Genomic DNA, 19,480 nt, shown 5'->3' with positions numbered 1-19,480 from the left:
TCCACTGTTGACCCATCTCCAGCAACTGATACTTAGCAGCTTATTGCCTCTCAATGCCCATCATGACTAATTGCTATTCACATACTCATCCTCCATGGATTTATCTCATCTCCTCTTAAAACAATTTAAGCTAGGGGCCCTCACCACATATTGTAGCGTATTTCATAAATTAGTTATGCTTTGCATGAAGAAATACTTTTCTTTGTCTGTTCTGAATCTACTGCAAGTGTTCTAGTATTATGTGGGAGAAACTCCTTTAGTCAATAATCAACAACAGTTGAACGATTGCACGGATTATGGGGGAAAAACAAGTGTGAATTAAATAGTTCTTATTGGAGAAAAGTGACCTTGTACCAAGTCATTAAGAAAAATTTACTTAATATCATCACACAGAGTCTAACATCAATGGGTTTTTTAAATAATACAGTACATATAAACAGTAATAGAAAACAAATGCAAACTGTGGGTAGTATTCATAAAAATTAATGAACTCAACTATCATGTTAACTAATTTCAATGGGACTATTAACAGTAAAACATAGTTGAATACCACCCTGTATCTTTAAATTTTAGGCACTTCTACATCAGAGACTTTTTATACCATATTATCAAATGTTGCCTTTCTTAGTGACTAGAACAGTTTTTCTTCTTAAAAAATATGTGAGACCACTGAGGCAAGTTCTAAAAGGGGGTCCAGCAAACTGTGGGAAATTGCAGTCAAATATAACTAGCAAGCTTATGGTTAATTAATGCATGAAGGGATTAAGACCACAGAATGGAATCCCTAGGTTCAGTTAGGTCATGCCCCCTCAACTCTGATGAAGGAGGAAGTGAAGCTTCTTTCTTCATTCTCTTCCACCAAATGAAACTGGCCAGGCAACACATCTGGGTTCAAGCCCAGACCACATGCTCAGAAATATTTCTCTGTTTTTTGTAAACCCAGTATTTCTACCTGTGTTCTTCTTGCTGCTGCATGGAATAGCACATTAATCTAACCTTTGGAGTCAGTAAAGCATTAAAGCTTACAAATGGGGTGGTCTGTTAATTGTGAGAGGGATAGGAGGGAAAACTCTTCAACTGATAGAACATCGCATGTCAGTTGGCAAGAGTGCTATCACTTGAAAAGCACTGCTATACACTTTTAAGAGCACTGTCTCAGGGCCGGACATTGGGAAGCAAGAAGGTTAGGCAGCAGGACTCAAAGAAACATCTGGAATACAGTGGTACCTCAGGTTACATACGCTTCAGGTTACAGACCCCGCTAACCCAGAAATAGTGCTTCAGGTTAAGAACTTTGCTTCAAGGATGAGAACAGAAATCGTGCTCTGGCGGCGCAGCAGCAGCAGGAGGCCCCATTAGCTAAAGTGATGCTTCAGGTTGAGAACAGTTTCAGGTTAAGAACGGACCTCCGGAAAGAATTAAGTACTTAACCCGAGGTACCACTGTACTAAGATACACAGTAGCTTGGGCAGATCTTATAGATCAAGGAAATTTCTACTCAAACTGGAAATCTTTTATACTTCTTTCTGCTCATAAGGAATGGTCAGCTTGAGTGGAGTAAGTACAAAGAGTTCTTCACTAGGAAGTTGTGACATCATGGCTCACCACATGGGGCCTGACTAAGCAGTTTCCGACATTGTACCCCACATAAAGCTAAAAAAAGTCACTAGGGAAAAGAAATACTAAGATTAGAAGTTTTTCTTCTGATCCTTGTAAGGATTTTAAGATGTGTCAGAAGAACACTTGCAAGCTTAAAGTATCATAGACTTATTGAGTGATGGCAGTGTCAAAGGATACACACCATCAGACCCAAACCTTGCAACACTAACCCCTTCCTCCAAGTCAAGACTGCAAGCTTTCAAGTTTTCAGGCTTTCAAAAACTAAACAAGGCCTAAGAACATTAAATTAAAATAGCTGTAAAAGAGCTTTTCTAGATCTACCTCTGGGATGGGTTGGTCCATGGGGTCACGAAGAGTCAGACATGACTAAACAACTAAACAACAACAACATGTTTCTATGTATGTGTTGTATGTATTTAATGTATCACTTCATGAAGCGACTAACAACAAACTAAAACAACAATACATACAAATATATCAATTTAAACCCTTCCAAAACCTTCCCACCTAATAAAAGGATGGCATGGAATAAAGGAAACTACCCTCATATTAACAAAGCTGTAGATTAATTTGAGGTGATATGTACAGGTATAGAAGCCAAACTGGGAATGACTACATATTTCTCTTAAACCATGTCCGCTCATCATGTGGCAGAATGTAGTTTCTGTGAATATTCTTCCTTCAATTTTGTTTTGATAATTATATTGTGTAAGCAATATTGGTAAGCTGCAGAATCTTACTATCTATATAAAGACATAAAAGGTAAAGGTAAAGGTACCGCTGACCGTTAGGTCGTAGCAGACGACTCTGGGGTTTCGCGCTCATCTCGCTCTGTAGGCCGAGGGAGCCGGTGTTTGTCCACAGACAGCTTTCGGGTCATGTGGCCAGCATGATTAAGCCGCTACTGGCAAACCAGAGCAGCGCACGGAAACACCGTTTACCTTCCCTCCAGAGCAGTACCTATTTATCTACTTGCACTTGGACATGCTTTCAAACTGCTAGGTTGGCAGGAGCTGGGACTGAACAACGGGAGCTCACCCCGTTGTGGGGATTCAAACTGCCGACCTTCCAATCGGCAAGCCCTAGCTCAGTGGTTTAGACCACAGCACCACCTGCGTCCCATATAAAGACATAGTAGATAGCTATACTTCCAAATATAAATATGGAGAGGAAAGGACTGGTTTATCTAGCATACTGAGAGGACTCAAAAACTTCCTAATGCTACTCAAATTAAATCCTTTTCAAACAATCAGAGCTTGTCACTTTTCTTCCTAAAAAACAGAAAGCACACTGGTATAATTTGCACACTAAGGGCACAATCAACTTTGTTTTTAAATCTATTTTTCTTTTATTTTCCATTGTTCTCTTCATAAATTACATCACAAAGCAGCGAAAATAAATAACTGCTGTTACAGACCTTCTTAATGTAATTATATACTATAAAAATATAGCATTACTACAACTAATCCAGAATGCGGCAGCTAGACTGGTGACTGGGAGCAGCCGTCGAGACCATTTAACACCGGTCCTGAAAGACCTAGTGTACATTGGCTCCCAGTACGTTTCCGAGCACAATTCAAAGTGTTGGTGATGACCTTTAAAGCCCTAAATGGCCTAGGCCCAGTATACCTGAAAGAGCGTCTCCACCCCCATCATTCTGCCCAGACACTGAGGTCCAGCGCTGAGGGCCTTCTGGCGGTTCCCTCACTGCAAGAAGTAAAGCTACAGGGAACCAGGCTGAGGGCCTTCTCGGTAGTGGCGCCCGCCCTGTGGAACGCCCTCCCATAAGATGTCAAAGAGATAAACAACTATCTGACATTTAGAAGACATCTTAAGGCAGCCCTGTTTTGGGAAGTTTTTAATGTGTGACATTTTAATGCATTTTTAATCTTTGTTGGAAGCTGCCCAGAGTGGCTGGGGAAACCCAGCCAGATGGGTGGGGTACAAATACATTATTTATTATTATTATTATTATTATTATTATTATTATTATTATTATTATTGTGGGAGGGTGTTTTTTGTTAAGACACACAATATTTTTTTAGATCTCTGTAAAAGTAAAAACTAGCATACACCTTTAAACTTCCTGTTTTCCTATTCCAAAAAGATAACACACCAGTGTTCTCGAAGCTACCAGCATGAGTTTGACCAAACTGCAGGAGGCAGTGGAAGACAGAAGTGCCTGGTGTTCTCTGGTCCATGGGGTCACGAAGAGTCGGACACGACTGAACGACTAAACAACAAACAACAACAATACATAATAGGAGATGTAACTGAATAGGAGATGTAGTGATAATATTTTATTATTAAAAAGAATCATCAATGCCAAGATTCTGGGACCTCTGACTGTCAAAGTTCAAGGCCTTGAACTGATACTGTTGTTTTACTCCTGTTAAGCAGTAGCCTCGTGGTGACAGGTTATGAGAGGAAAGGGAAAGAGGATTGCTTTGAGCATTTATTGGGCAAAGCCTAGATCAGGTAAATTCATTATGATTGGTCTGGGTGACAACAGGCTCTGCTGGCTGGAGGTTCTAGTAGTCAGTTGAGATTTTTGTGAGTTGAGAAGTTGAGAAAGAAAGGAGTTTCATGAAGAAGTTGTGAGGGAAAACTGGGGAGGAAGCTGAGGCTTGGATGTATTAATGTAGGGTGTTATTAACGTATGTCTGGTGAAGATGAAAAGGGAGCTGGTGGCTGTGTTAGTCTGAGAGGATGCCCTATGTAAAGGTTTTACCAAAGTAAAGTAACACAAGCTTAGTTAAAGTGTCTAAGCAATCAGAAATACAGGCTTCCCAAACTATGGTCTGTGGATCTGCATTTAAATATCTCAGGCAGCACATCCATCACATTAAATATTCATATTGATTTTTATTAGTTCTTTTATTTCTTAAATTGTATAAGGAATAAAGGAAGCAATAAAATACAATTAGAAATCATACAGCAGCTACAGCAGGAAGAAAAATAATTAAGTAGTCCAACATTCTCCTTAGCAAGTTTCAAGTGGGGGGGGGGGGGATTTGAAACCACTGCCTAAGAAAAAAGCCATTTAGAGGCTGATATCAGCAACAGTGTCTCTTAAGACATCAGAAACTGTCACCAGGCATCCTGACTACCTCAGTGTAAATATACCAGTGGTTTTCAACCCGTTTGCCGTGGCACCCTGGGGTGCCTTGAATGATGGTCAGGGGTGCCGTGGGCAACACTGGCCTCTGTTCATCTTTCCTTCCCTCTCTCCTCTGATGCCCTCTCACATCTCTGCCTCTCAAAGGTTTGCACAGCTGTTTGATGCAGCAGCCCTTGTTAACAACAACAACCATTACTAGGAAGTCCCAATTAACACAGGAACATACATACACATTGCAGGAAGGAAGATTAAGGCTTCATTTTGAAATGCTATATTTTGTATACAAAGCGTGTGTTGTTGCTTCCTTTAATTTCCTGTAAGAATCCCAACTGACCAATCAGGAAGTAGTACCTTTCAGCTCCTGATGAAAGATGGGGGTGGGGGCAGAAATCTCTAAAAACCTGCACAGCAAAATGTAGCACAAAAATAGCCCTCAGACACCCTTCAAATCAGGTTTAGCCACAATTGCAACCCACCTCCCAAACCCAATTTGTTTTCAGTAACATCCTATGCATTGAGTTCAGTGGGGCTTACTTTACTCCCAGGTAAGCAGAGATCATGAATTAGCAAGTTCCACAGAAGGGGTCCAAAATAGCAAAAACCAACTTTTCCTGATCATGACATAACTGAATCCCTTCCCACTCAAACAGAGAGCAGTGCCTAACTACGAAGCCAGTCTAGAGCTTCTGATGTTTAGAACTTTTACTAAGAAAAAGAATGCATTTGCATGTCTACATGAAAGAGCATACCTGTGCCTTACTATGTAACTTAGCCTTTGTCTCTGTGCACACATGAAAGCGAGAATACACACATGCTTTCCAGAACGTGGACCACTGTCCAGTTTGAAGTTGTAACACTACCCTACCCTCAAACAATTTTTTAAAGTAGTGGCAAGCAGCAGATAAAACAGAAAACAAAGAAAGTACGTTAAAACAAAATGCATAGAACTCACCATTTTATATCAATATGCATGGATATGCATATGATGCCTTCCTGTATAGAGTTTTTATTAATTTGGGTAATATCCAATTGTTGCATCTTGCTTGTGCAATGAACTTCTGCTTGTGGAAACGGGTTTTCTTTCTTCTACTTCTCTCCCTCTGCAGCCCCCCATTCCAAATTTGCTCCAGAATGTTGGGAGACACTCCAGAACCAATGGCCCAAGGGGTGCACAGCAAGGGGATCTTACCCATAAATTGTTCAACTTCTAGATTCAATATAATGGATTTTAACTTTTTCAACACTTGCTAAAAACAATTTAAACTCACTGAGCTACTTAAACCATTTTACTGTTAGAACATTGGTCTGAGCACAATGTTCTTTGATAGTATTTGGATAAGAGTTATGGAACACTATGTTGCTAAAGCAATGTTACACAGTGATCCAAAACAGTTTAAGATTCATATATATTTAGAAATGAGAAAGATAAAGGCTGCAATCAATGAACTCTTAGTTTGCGGTAAGTACCTCTGAACTCAGTGAGACTTCTTAGTAATTCATATGTGTGTGATCAAAGCAATATGTTAAAACTGCCTTCAGATTAAAGTGCTGCTACTTGTAATGGGCCTGTCCCAACCACCTGGGCCTCATGCTGTTTTAGGAAGAGAGATCTGGACACAACAGAATGTATCCCTCTGCTTGCATCCACCCTTCCACTGTTTGTGATACTTGCTGCCACCAGGTAAGAGATTCTGGACTCAGCTACATTGGTAAAGATAAAGCACTTTATATGCGTTATAACACTGACACCAGATGGCACTGTGGAGACCTGTTTTGCCAACAGGATTTCCCTGTAAGAAGTTTACAACACGCTTAACTGAATCGCTTCTTTGATGTGTCTAGATCCAGCCTACTTCTTTGTTAGGCTGCCCCTATTCAAACTGCCTCCAAAGGTTTTCCAGGGTCTCTCTATTGCTTCCCTGAGTAGCACGTTATTGTTATAGACATGAAGTTAGGACTCAACAAGACAAACAAGTGAAACATACATTACCATAGTATACAAAAGCATATACACCAGGAAAAATATGCACTCGCATATAAGATACAGGCAGTTCAGGGCAGTAAAACCCATTCCTTCACATTTCCCATTAACACCTGTTATTAAAAGCATAAATATACTACTGTGAATGGGTCGGGTGGGAGAGCATTTCAGAACAGCTATTACCCATCAATCCCCTTAGTATATAATTTACAGAGATCAGGTAGTCCTAGGAAACACTGTTCTAGATCATCTGGGCTGCTGTTGCAGTTACAGTGGTACCTCAAGTTACAGATGCTTCAGGTTACAGACTCCACTAACCCAGAAACAGTACCACATGTTAAGAACTCTGCTTCAGGATGAAGCACGCAGGGGCGGCGCAGCAGCAGCAGAAGGACCTATTAGCTAAAGTGGTACCTCAGGTTAAGAACAGTTTCAGGTTAAGAATGGATCTCCAGAACGAATTAAGTTCTTAACCCAAGGTACCACTATACATGCTTATTTTGCTGGGCTATGGGAGCAGAGTTTGCATTCATAAACTACCCATGTGTACTGGACAGCTCCTAATCCACATGGATGATTATGGGAACTGCCCTCTCCTCACTCACTCAGAGCAGTTGATCTACTGCTGCATTTACCAAGGGAGAAGTTAAACCACTAGTGGGACCCTGGTATGGCCTTCTGTCCTCCCCCCCCCCAACTCCAGCCTCTCCCCACTTCCTTTTGAATCACACCTCAGGTTCCCCATTAAAAACCCTGATTCATGTTGTCCTCTGGTTGTCTCATAAGGATTTTCTGGCCCACTTGTTCACCTTTTCTCCTCTTTCTATCCTCCCAGCCATCTCTTCTCCACTGTCCTCTCTTCTTAGTTGCTCTTCTTCGCCCTATCTCCCTTTTTACCACCAACTGCTGTTTAAATACAGCCATGCTGGTTTCCAAACCAGCTCCTTGCCAGCCACCTGAAGGAGGCTGAGCCTCACCTTCAATTCCCAAATCTCTTGCAAGCCCATAGCAGCTGTAACACAGATGCTTTGCAGCAGCTGTAGCTTGAAGACCGGTAAAGGTGCACACACCGCTGCCTCCCCACACCACAGACCAACAACTACTAAATGAAGGGGAGGAAATACAGCCACTATCCATGAACAATTCTTACAGGATAGTATATTATTTAATTCAACACTTACCCCTTTTCTGAACCCAACCTTCTTTCACAATTGTAACATCGCTCATGATAGCTCCACAATGAGCCTTCAATTCAGAGAAATATTGTTTTGCAGTATCGCTTTGAGTTTCAAGTCTCTTCTGACTTTTCTGTATCTTAAATCAACCTGTAAGTATAAAGCAAAAAAATTAACTTGATGTGTACTGTTGCTTGACACCCAGTCCACTCAAACAGCTCTTTTTCAAATGGTGACTATTTAGGAACTTTATAGGCCACCTTCCCCCTAAAACTGACTTACAAAAATTCAGATCAATAACATAAATATCATCTAAAAACAGCATCCAGGGGAAAAAAACCACAGTGTTAAAAGCACAGATGAACAGAATAGCCTTTACCTGGCACCTAGAGGATAGCAATGATACTACAAGGCAAATACGCCTGGGAAAACAAAAACAGTGCTTTAGCTATGTCACGGATTTCAAGAACAAGCTCACTGCTAAACATACTTGTCAATATCCAAAAAAGTTGTTTTGCTAGATGTTGATGCTTGCTGACTCAGAAAAACCAAACCATTTGTAAAAGTCAGAGCTGTGAACTTTAGCTGGCCAATCACTTAGATCAATCTGTTAAACCCCTTTTGAATTATTAAAAATAGCCCCCCCCCTACCTGCTGCCCTCCAGTATTTGTTGGATTACAAGTCCCACCATCCTTTACAATTGGCCATGCTGGCTGGGGCTGATAAAGTTCAAGTTAAACAATGTCTAGACAGCAGCACCATGTTGGAGAAAGCTGATTGAATGGATGTCCCTAATTAATCAAGTAACAAACTTTTTTTAGGGAATTCTTTTAAATACAAACATTTACAACACTGTGGAGGGTGAAATGCCATTTTGGAAGAGCCCTTACCCCTTCTTTCCCACACCAAAGGGAATGCCCCTTCTAAGAAAGTTCACGCTCTGAGACCTAAGGACATCATCTAAAAACAAAAGCAACTGCTTATTCTTATAAAAATATATCAGTGTTTGAAATTAGCCTGGCACCAGGCGCATTTTACACCTGACTATTGACCACTTGGGACGCGGGTGGCGCTGTGGGTTAAACCACAGAGCCTAGGGCTTGCCAATCAGAAGGTCGGCGGTTCAAATCCCCGCGACGGGGTGAGCTCCCATTGCTTGGTCACTGCTCCTGCCAACCTAGTAGTTCAAAAGCACGTCAAAGTGCAAGTAGATAAATAGGTACCGCTCCAGCGGGAAGGTAAATGGCATTTCCGTGAGCTGCTCTGGTTCGCCAGAAGCAGCTTAGTCCTGCTGGCCACATGACCCAGAAGCTGTATGCTAGCTCCCTTGGCCAATAAAGCGAGATGAGCGCCGCAACGACTGGACCTAATGGTCAGGGGTCCCTTTACCTTTATTGACCACTTGCAACCAAGTAGGTGCCTGGGCACCAGAATGGTGCCTGACATCTCCACCATCTGGGGATCTTTGGATCTGGACTATTTTCACACACTAATGTGACATCCTGTAGAATTCTATCAGTTAGATTTTATCTGCACAATCAGAATGAATTTCAGGAACCAAAATGCTTTTTCTGTGTATCCCAAGCAGGAGCAGTGAAAAACATTATAGTTAATTGTTGCTGCTTAACTTCACTTACCCCACCCCACTGCCCTGCTCAAAGTTGTGAAGAATATCTCTATGATAGGAATGGCCCATGTCACCATTAAGAAAAAGAAGTAGGATTGTCCCTGTAAAAAGTGACTTTAAAGCCGTCTTGCCCAAAAATGGCAACTAGACATTCTGTTTTGGTGACTGTAATCTTGGTTTAAGGAGCCATTTGGTGCCTAGTTTATATATCTGAGTTTCTAACACTAAAATATATACAAATCACAAATCTGCTTCATCATGTTCATTTATTTATAAGAGTTCTTGTCCGCCCTTTGCCATAAAGTCCCAGGGCAGGTTATAAGAATAAAATAGACAATGATAAAAACAGAAAAACTGCTACTATTATAAAAAAGTAAAACCATTCCAAATGCAACAAAACAACTTCAAAAAGAGAGGTGGATACCATAAAACAGTGACAATGTTATCTCTGTCCAAGAGACACCATAGCCAACAAACTAGCCAGAGCTGGAAATAGACACTCCTAGCCACCAAGGCTACCTGAGTGATAGTGCTGGATCCAGGAGCATCACCCAGGCTGCAGACCTGCTCCTTCCAGGTGATGGCAACCCCATCCAGAATGGGCCATCTTCCCACCTCCCAAACTTGAGCACTTGGAACACAGAACAGCTGCCTTTTCAGGGTTCAGCTTCAATTTATTGTCCCAAAGGCTGACCTTCACCACCTCCAAGTAATATGCCTAGTCCTTCAACCCCCTCCAATAGAGCTGGGTGTCATCAACATATTCGCAACAACTCATTACAAAACTCCAGATGACGGGTCTCAGCAATTTCAGGCAGGTGCTAAAACAACCTGGATAACAATACAATTTGCATGCCACTGAACAATGGCCATGAATAACTACACTCTGGAAATAGCTATTGAAGGTAGGATCAGAACCACTGAAGTATAGTGCCCCCCAACCTAGGGATGGAGGGAAAATGCAATTAAGTTTGTATTTAAAGCTACCACATACTGAACAAATGAACACTGAAACACAGCCATCCTATGAAATTCACACTTATCTGAATTTTGTAATGCACTTCTCCAGCAATGTGTACAAAATTACATACATCCTGGCAATGTGTGCATAAAAATCCATATATTAGTGAAAATAACATATGAAACTGCAATATTTTATAAAAACTGCTTTGGGGGATGAATTACACCTAGCAGGGATAATGCAAGTTTGGTATTCCTCCACACCATGTGCACAACTGAACAGATAGCTGCAACATTAGAAAAATGAATCCAGGTATCCCCTTTCTCTCTCATCTCTCTTCAGTAGAAGAATATGAAATGAGCTGTGCAATACAATATTTGGAAAAGGTTATGAATGTCTGTAGTGCTGCTACCCCTTATATCAAAGTGGACAACAACAGCAATGGATGCTTTGGCGAAAATGCATAGAAATCCTTCATTTCAGTTGCTCACAGAATTCCTATAAAAATGACAGCACTAGAGTTAGCAATTCTAAACCTGTTCAGAAGGTATTCCCTATTCATTAAAATGATATGTTACTGTACAGCACTTTTAAGAACATATACTCTGAAAATTCTGATACCATGAACTCCTAATGCAGAAGTGAGGGAGCTGTGGCCCTCCAGATGTTGCTGGACTAAACTCTTGTAATCCCTGACCTTTGGGCAGGATAACTGGGAATGATGGGAGTTGGCGTCTTGGTGTCCGGAGATCTTCATGTTCCCCACTCCACCCTAATAAAGCGCTAAGAAGCACATATTTTAGTATCCAAAAGCAGAAATTGGCCAGTAATTCCCAGTTCCATATTCACATGAAAGTTTGAAAACCAGATCAATTACTAAACTTAAGAGAGAACTAAAGTTTACATGTTCCTGCATATAATAAGCCTTGGCAAAATCCATACCATATAACTCCATGATGGATCATGTCAGTGGTCCATTTAGTCCAGCATCCTGTTCTCACAATGACCAACCTATGTCTATCAGCGGTGTTAGAAACTCAGATATATAAGTTAGGCACCAAGTGACTCCTTAAACCAGGGTTACAGTTACCAAAATGGAACGCCTAGTTGCCATCTTTGAGCCAGACAGCTTGAAAGTTGTATTTTTCAATACAAGTTTTTGGTTCCTGAAATTCATTCTGATTGTGCAGATAAAATCTAACTGATAGAATTCTACAAGATGTCGCATTAGTGTGTGAAAACAGTCAAGAACCAATGATCCCCAGGCATGCACTTCCTGATGATAGAGACGTCAGGTGCCATTCTGGCACCAAGGCATCTTCACTTGGTCACAAGTGGCCGATATCCAGGTGCAAAATGCACCAGGCACCTGGCTAATTTTAGGATCTGCCCATCTGTGATTCCCAGCAACTGGGATTGAGGAATACTGCCTCTGACAGTGGAGGTGGAAGATGGCAATAGTGGCTAGGAGTCTTTGACAGACTTATCCCCCAATTTGGCTAATTCTTTTAAAACCATCCAAGTTGGTAGCCACCACTGCCTCCTGTGGGAGTAAGTTCCACAGTTTAACTATGCACTGTGTAAAGAAGTACTTTCTTTTATCTGTCCTGAATCTTCCAACATTCAGCTTCATTGGAAGCTAATGAGTGTCATGAGTGAGAAAAACTTTCCTCTATCCACTTTCTCCATGCATGCCATGCAGAATTCTGTAAACTTCTATCATGTCACTTCTTACTCACTTTTTCTCTAAACTAAAAATTCCCAAAGGCTGCAACCATTCCTCATAGGGGAGCCCTTTGATAATTTTGGTTGCTCCTTTCCACCTCTATACTATACTTTTTGAGCTGAGAAAACCAGAACTGTATACAGTATTTCAAATATGATCACACCATAGATTTGTATGATATTGTAGGTTTTATTTCACTTCCTTTCCTAATGATCCCTTTTTCACAGCTGCCACACACTTGATCAACAACTTCACTGAGCTATCCACTACAACCCCAATGTCTTGTTCCAGGTCTTCCACCAGTTTAGACCCCATGAACATATATGTGAAATTAAGATGCTTTTGCCCTGACATGCATCACTTTACCCTTGTTTACACTGAGTGGCATATGCCATTTTACAGCCCAGACACTCAGTTTGGATAGGTCCTTTTGGAGCTCTTCGCAATTTATTTTTGTTTTAACCACCTATACTTCCCCAAATCTGCCTAAATCTGACAAAGTATTGACAGTCTGGCCAAAATATAAAGCAATTTAGTCTCAAAATGTTAGAGAGATCAAGAAAAGAACACTATGACATCCACAAGAACCTTTGAGTTCAAGAAGTACCTCAGAGACTTCTCAGAGAATTACATATAAGACAAACTGCTGCTTCTGGCATAAAATAGTCTTACTTAAGCTGTAGTTTGGAACCTAACTTGCTTTTTGTGAATGAAAAGGTATTCCATCAATGGAGAAGCACCTTAGGATACAGGTGGATACAGTTATGCACCACCATCTCTTTCTATATATTTCAATGTTTAATTGTTTATATTTAAATAGTATAGTCATGTCCAAGATTGCAAACATTAGCTTCTCTATTACATGAGAGATAAATATGCTTTCTTTCTCTTGTGCTAACTCAACTTTTGAGAAAATAATTATTATGAGAATTCAGTTATCTCTCAAAATTTGGATAATACAGCATTTATTTCATGGCTGTTAACTTTAAGATAAAGCTTTTTGTATTTATTCACTGAAGGCCTGAAACAGTATCTAGTCAAGTCAGTGGAAAGAATAAAACACATATATTATTAATGTCTGCTAAGGTAGATCTTTTCCTAAAGCATCAATTTCTTTCAAGATCATGGCACACAAGTAACTTTATACATGTGAGTAAAAAGCACAATAGCAATTCTACAGGATGTCTCTTAACAAGCTCCTGTACTGAGGTAGTAACTGAGCATCAACATTCAGTTTCAAAAGCCCCATAGTGGGGACTCTGCTCTAGTCCTGAAGATAGATTTCTGAACTCCCTATTAGTCTTCCAAGAATGACATTTCTACTGGATTTCTAAGCACAGCTCAAACCATTAGAATGTCATTATCCAAGCTGTATTCATGTGAATACATGTGTTACTCCTATAAGGGTTCTTCAGGAGTACATGTCTAATTTCTATAGCATTTATATGATCTTCATGAACATATGGTCCCCCCACCATTTCTCATAAAGAGAATAATGTTAATGCAAGTAAAGTCACCTATTTGCATCTATTTACTTCAATAAACCATTTTTTAAAAGTGTCAAATGTTCAAAAAATTATTCTTCATGCAGTCGCCAAGTTTCAAATTCACAGCAATACTGTCTCAACGCTGTTAACTGTAAATAATAATAATGTTGAGTAAATCTTCAACTGAGTAGGTGTTTCTTCCAAGCAAATATGCATAGACTATAACTCCTGGTTACTCCTGTGTGATCCCAATGATGATGAAATATTTCTGTTTTAGAACATGTCAAAGACTTAGAAAATCCAACAGATTTAGGTTTTCATACATGGCAAAAAAAAACCCCCAAAGCAGTAAAAAACCTTACACTTTCTGCAAAATAGACACAATAAAAGCATGTGTTGCCATAACAGAATCTAAACATATTCTAATGATTACTTCCTAATTTCCTGTTAAAGATCTATCTAGATTATGAACTCACAAACATACTAAAAAACTTTTTTGTTTCATATAGAATAATCCTATCCATGTTTACCCAGGACCAAGTCCCACTGTGTTCAATTGGGTTTCCTTCTTGGTAAGTGTGCATAAAGTTATGGCCTAAGGAACTTGCTCCTGTAGTATGTATTTTAACCTACACCCCTACAAACCAGTTCTAATCCCATTTACTTCGAAGTAAATCCCACTTAACATCAATAGGACATGAACTCTCAAGGCAAATAAATTTAGGATTTTAGCCTAAATGCTCAACTTGTTGCTCAAGTGTATTAATGTTTTAATACTCAATGTATTTGATTTTTAATATTATATCTTGCTGTTCCCATCTTTACAGAGGTGCTCAAAGCATAAGGAATAGTCTGTCAGTTAATTATGTTATAGATGAAACAACTTAATGAAGTATTCCAAGTATGATTCTGCACACAATTTAAGTTCCCATTTGTCAAGAAAGCTTTGAAAAATGTATGTCATTATTTGCATACAGGCAATATTTTCAATTTAGACAACAATATATCATATGCTAAAGCTGCAAATATATGTATATAGAATCATAGAACTGTAAAGGTGGAAGGAACCATGAGGGCCATCTAGTCCACCCCCCTGCAATGTAGGAATCTTTCACCCACTGTGGGGCTTGAACCCACAACCCTTAAATTAAGTCTCTTGCTCTACTGACAGAGCTATCTACTGGGGGAGGGACCTTCTTTGAACTCAGTGGAAATTACTTCTAAACAAACATAACTAGAATGAGTTGCTAGTTTAAAAAAAGAACAGGTAGTACCTTTAAATGGCATTGCTTACATTTAAATCAGATAAACCAAAGCAATAAGTTTTGTTGCCATGCATATTTTCTTAGGAGCAAATCCCACTGTACTCAGTGACACTTCCTTCCAAGGAAACATGCAGAAGACCATACTGCCTATCTGTTTCACTGTCAGTTATTTTGGAAATTTTTGATAACAAATAGCGATAAACACAGTACACTTTAATTGTACTTTGCAATTTAGTTTTTAAAAGTTAAAATATAATAAAAGAAACAAACATTAAAACATTTCCCTTGTCATAGGAAAAGAGAAAGCTGAAATCTCTAGATAGAAAATGACTTCTTCTGTGAGTTTGTTAGCTAAATATACATATACAGAACTTCTGACAGTGGATATAATTGTGTGTGCTATACTCTTCTTCTGAACCATTCATCTGGACATCCATGTTTGCCTCATCCAATCAAGGCATACATACATTATAATTAGCAGTCCAATCCAATTAAAGATATTGGGGTCAATTTAAAACTCTTCACAGGAAAACAAACAGAACCACAAACAAAATCTGCTTAATGAACACTCTTAATGATGTCAAAACAAAATAGTTTTTAAGTACTGTACATTTTATTTGTCTTGTAACTACTCTTGAATTGCATTGTTCAAGTAAGAATATACTTTCTACAAAACAGGCAAAACAGAATACATCTGAAAAAATAAAAATAAAATTACACAGTGTATTAGAGCTTCCTTTTAATTTCATAGCATTTTAACGTCCGTATGTCCTAGCAAGGTTGGCAAGATACCCAACCCCAATATTAGAGTTTCTCAGATGTACCCCAAAAACAGCTATCTCTAAGCTCTCTGAAGCATGATTGCAAATAATCTATCAGCTACTAAAATATATTGCTTGCAAATTAAATTCAATCTTCAGATTTACTTTGTTAAAAATGATCCAGTGTGTACTAATAATACATGTTAGATTTGCCAAATTTTGAGAATACTAGATTACCCAACCTTCAGTACAGTAATCTACTTCATAGTTTAAAGTCCAGTCTAAAAGAACTTCTTTGAATTAAGACACAGACAATAAAAGCACATCAAACTATTTCATTTATTCCCATCTGCCAGCATTATGACAGACCATCATGTGTAATTTATAAGTAATTATAATTTACCTTTACCTTTATAATAAAACTTAAATGAAAACATGCCAAATTGTTTGAATACCATGAAAAAGAAATTTTAAGTGCCCTTACACCTAAATTTCTTGTGCCACATTGTGCTTTTTAAAGTAGCATTTTAAGTTTTGTTTACAAATAACTGATTAACTTCTAAGGATGATCCTATTTACTAACAGGCCTTTTTTTCAAACTGTAACATGTGTCACTCTATTCAATCTCCTCAGATCCTGGTCTGTACAAGTAGGAGGTGGGTAAGAAGCAGTGTCTGTCGAGTAATCATGTACTGTACATCAACTCCTCTATGTGCAAAGCAGCCATCATAATGGCTGTTCCAGCAAGATTGATGCGCAGAAAGAGGTTGGTTTGTTTACTTGCAGCCACAGCTGCCAGCAGCACCAGCAGCAGCTCCAGAGCAATACACTACTATGAACAGAACAGACCATCCTCTCCTATTTCTATTCTTATCACACAGACACGTTCTAAAGAGAGGAGGAAACGTTTTTTTACTCATGAAACTAAGGCCATTCGCTATATACATTTACCTCTGATCCACGACAAACAGAGGGTGGGGGAGGGAAATATGTGGACGTGTGAGGAGTCACAGTGACCGCGAAGGTGTGTGCGTCGTGGGGAGGAGAAGTGGCTGGATGTGGGGGCTGAATATTATCAGGAGAGACCAGGTGCGCAAGGAACGCTCTGCGCCCTCCTCCTCCCCGAGCATCCCCTTCAGATGAAAAGGAAGCCACATTCCATATAAATAACTGCGCCCGTGCGTGCATGCGCGCGCGCGCCGCTGTATGTTGTGCCTCGTGGCCAAGCACACATCTCTCTCCCTTTCCTCCCCCCCCCCCCCCGCGCGTCTTTAATGTTATATAACCTCTTGTGTCTCTACAGGAGCCTGTCAGGCCCCGCCAAACACACACACACAGAGAAACACAGGCACTAGTAGTCTAGGGGACTTGTTATATTTTCTATGCTGTGAGTGATGGCTGGCGAAGGAGGAGCTGGGGAACTGCTGCTGCCGCCGCCGCCTCCTCCCTCTGTCAGCACAAGGATACTGACGAGGATCATCACTACTAGGCCCTAGATGTGTCGTTCCCCCTTCAGGGTGGGAAGCGGAGGGGGGGCGGGGACACACCAGAAATTGGGGGAGCCGCCGCCGCCGCCTGTGCGCCAAGCCGCAGCCGAGGAGGCATCCCCACCCTCCGCCGCTCCTCCCGGCCGCACCTCACCTCACGTGCCCCGAGAGCAGCCAGCGCCCAGCCAGCCAGCCAGCATCCCCCGCCGCCCATCCTCTCCCTCCCTCCCGCCCGCCATCCCAGCTCCACGCTCGTTTACCTGAGGCGGAGGCGAGGGCGGCGGATGCTCGGCCGTTGGTGTGGAAGTGGCGGGAAGGCGGAGGCGGTTCCGGGCAGGGGGGCCCCCCGCGCTCCCTCCTCCCTCGCCCCCCCACAGCACCGCCGGGCTCGGCCCTTCGTTTCCCCTCAGCGCTGTGGGGAAGGGTCCAGGCCCCGGCCGGCGAGGGAGACGCAGGAGGGGCGGCGGCGGCTACATAAGACAGCGGCTTCTCCTCCTCCCCGCCCGCTATTCACGGCGGCGCCCGCCTGGGCAGCTCGGCCGCAGCATCCGCGGACGTCAGGGCGGCGGCTCCCGCTCCCGGCTCAGGGTGCCCGGAGCCGCCTGGGGCCCAGCCTTCGGTCCGGCTGCCGCTACAGCCGCCGCCGCCGCCGCCGTTGTTTCGGCCGCCTCCGCCAGGCTCGTTATTGACTTTCAGGAAAACTCCCGACGTCACTGGCTCCCCCCCGAGTGTCTTCCCCTCCAAGGCGGCGGCGGCGGCGGCAGCAGCAGCGGCAGCATCGGCATCCCCCAGCTCTCGCGAGAAGCGCCGATGTGCGGAGCGGGGGGCTGCCAGACAGAGCAGGGAGGGAAAAGGCGGGGGGAGCCAGACAGAGCGGAGGGAGGGAGGGAGGCGGAGGTGAAGAGGATGAATGGGAGGGAAGGAGAGGCACGCAGGAAGGAGCCGGCGGGGCTGACCAACCGACAGGCGAGGGTGGGGGCGCGGAGGGAGCGCTGAGGTGAAAAAGAGACGGGGCGGGATAAAGGGGAGGCAGGAACCAGACAGGCCGCCAGACGCGGGAAAGCTGAGGGAAAGGAGGATGGGCGGGAGCAAGCGAGGATGAGGGGAAAGCGGGGAGGAAGAGGCACCTCAGAAAAGGCCGCTGCTGGGAGGAGCAGGAAGGCGGCGAGGGTGGCTCTGAAGGCGCCCCCACCAAGGGAAGAAGAAACCAGAGCAAGGCAGGAGCCAGAATCCTCCGTCCGGCCAAATTTTGAGCGGTGTGCCCCTTTCCCAGGCACGAGGGGAAACAGCGCCCAGAGCGTAGCTGTCAACTTTTCCCTTTTCTTGCGAGGAATCCTATTCGGAATAAGGGAATTTCCCTTAAAAAAGGGAAACTGTCAGCTATGGCCCAGAGTTTGCCATCATCATGGTGCTGCTGTTGTGTCCAGACCACAATGAAAGGCGTCACATTATTATTATTATTATTATTATTATTTATTATTTATCGGCTGTGTCTTTCTTCCCTATCACAGAAGTTTTCAGGGTGCAGCTTGCAACAAGAAGCACCTTGTATTTCTCCACCCACCCACCCATCCATGACAAATCCCCACTGAAGTGTTTGAAAGTTGGAGCTTCAACAGGGCGCTCTCAAGCCCTGTTTGAGAATGCATGTGCATTTGCAAACACGTGAAATGCATATTTCTATTCCGATGTTTATCGTTCTTTAAAAATAAAAATTGATTTCCCATTTTGCAGAGCAACTGCTGTCAGTGTCGAAGAGTTCTGAAGAACTCGGAAACTTGCTTGCTGTTTGTGAAAATTTTGGTTGGTTGTAAGGTATTGCCTTGCTGTGGATTTGGGTATTCCATAGCTATATTTTACACCCAAATATTGTTAGCTGGGGGAAATGAACCTTTGGTTTAACTTGGGTGGGAAGCTAGTATTCCTCCAGATACTGCTAAATTACATCTCCCATCATCCCTGACCTTTGGCCATGCTGGCTGGGGCTGTTGGGTACAGCACATAGAGGGCTACAGGTTTCCCATTTGTGACATGGTAACTTGGATACTGAAATGCCACAGTGACCATTTTTAATGAACAATCGGCACACAATTCTACATTTCAAGTTTAAACATGTACCTCAGACTGCAGTTTTCAAAGGAAAAAATGCAGAATGCATATAGCATTGAGACATAAAATGAATTTTTGTGTACATTCAAGGAACAATTTGTTTGATGTTATTAGCAACACTTAGTATTCTGGACCTATCACTGTAATACACCTATAAAT

The 19,480-nt window shown here is 42.0% G+C and overlaps 1 protein-coding gene across 7 annotated transcripts in view; it reads right to left on the bottom strand.

Annotated features, from left to right (window-relative positions):
- The window catches only part of AKT3 (AKT serine/threonine kinase 3), a 103,085-nt gene extending 85,069 nt beyond the window's left edge, over nucleotides 1-18,016 (bottom strand). For 4 of the 7 annotated variants that reach the window (XR_014509156.1, XR_014509157.1, XM_083432224.1 and 1 more), the window contains exons 1-2: nucleotides 17,473-18,014; nucleotides 7,904-8,047 (exon numbers count right to left, since the gene is read on the bottom strand). Coding sequence is in view for 5 of the 7 variants with exons in the window: in XM_083432224.1 (XP_083288350.1) it covers nucleotides 7,904-7,949 (46 nt within the window). In the remaining 2 variants the exon portion in view is untranslated. Of the gene's footprint in view, nucleotides 1-7,903; nucleotides 8,048-17,472 lie in introns of all 7 variants that reach the window. The other 3 variants (XM_083432222.1, XM_083432221.1, XM_083432223.1) reach the window with 3 other exon arrangements.
- Between the last annotated feature and the right edge of the window lie 1,464 nt (nucleotides 18,017-19,480).

The sequence above is a fragment of the Podarcis tiliguerta genome (genome assembly GCF_965153285.1).
Source record: "Podarcis tiliguerta genome assembly, chromosome: 3".
NCBI lineage: Eukaryota > Metazoa > Chordata > Lepidosauria > Squamata > Lacertidae > Podarcis > Podarcis tiliguerta.
This window is presented reverse-complemented; position numbering and strand designations above follow the sequence as displayed.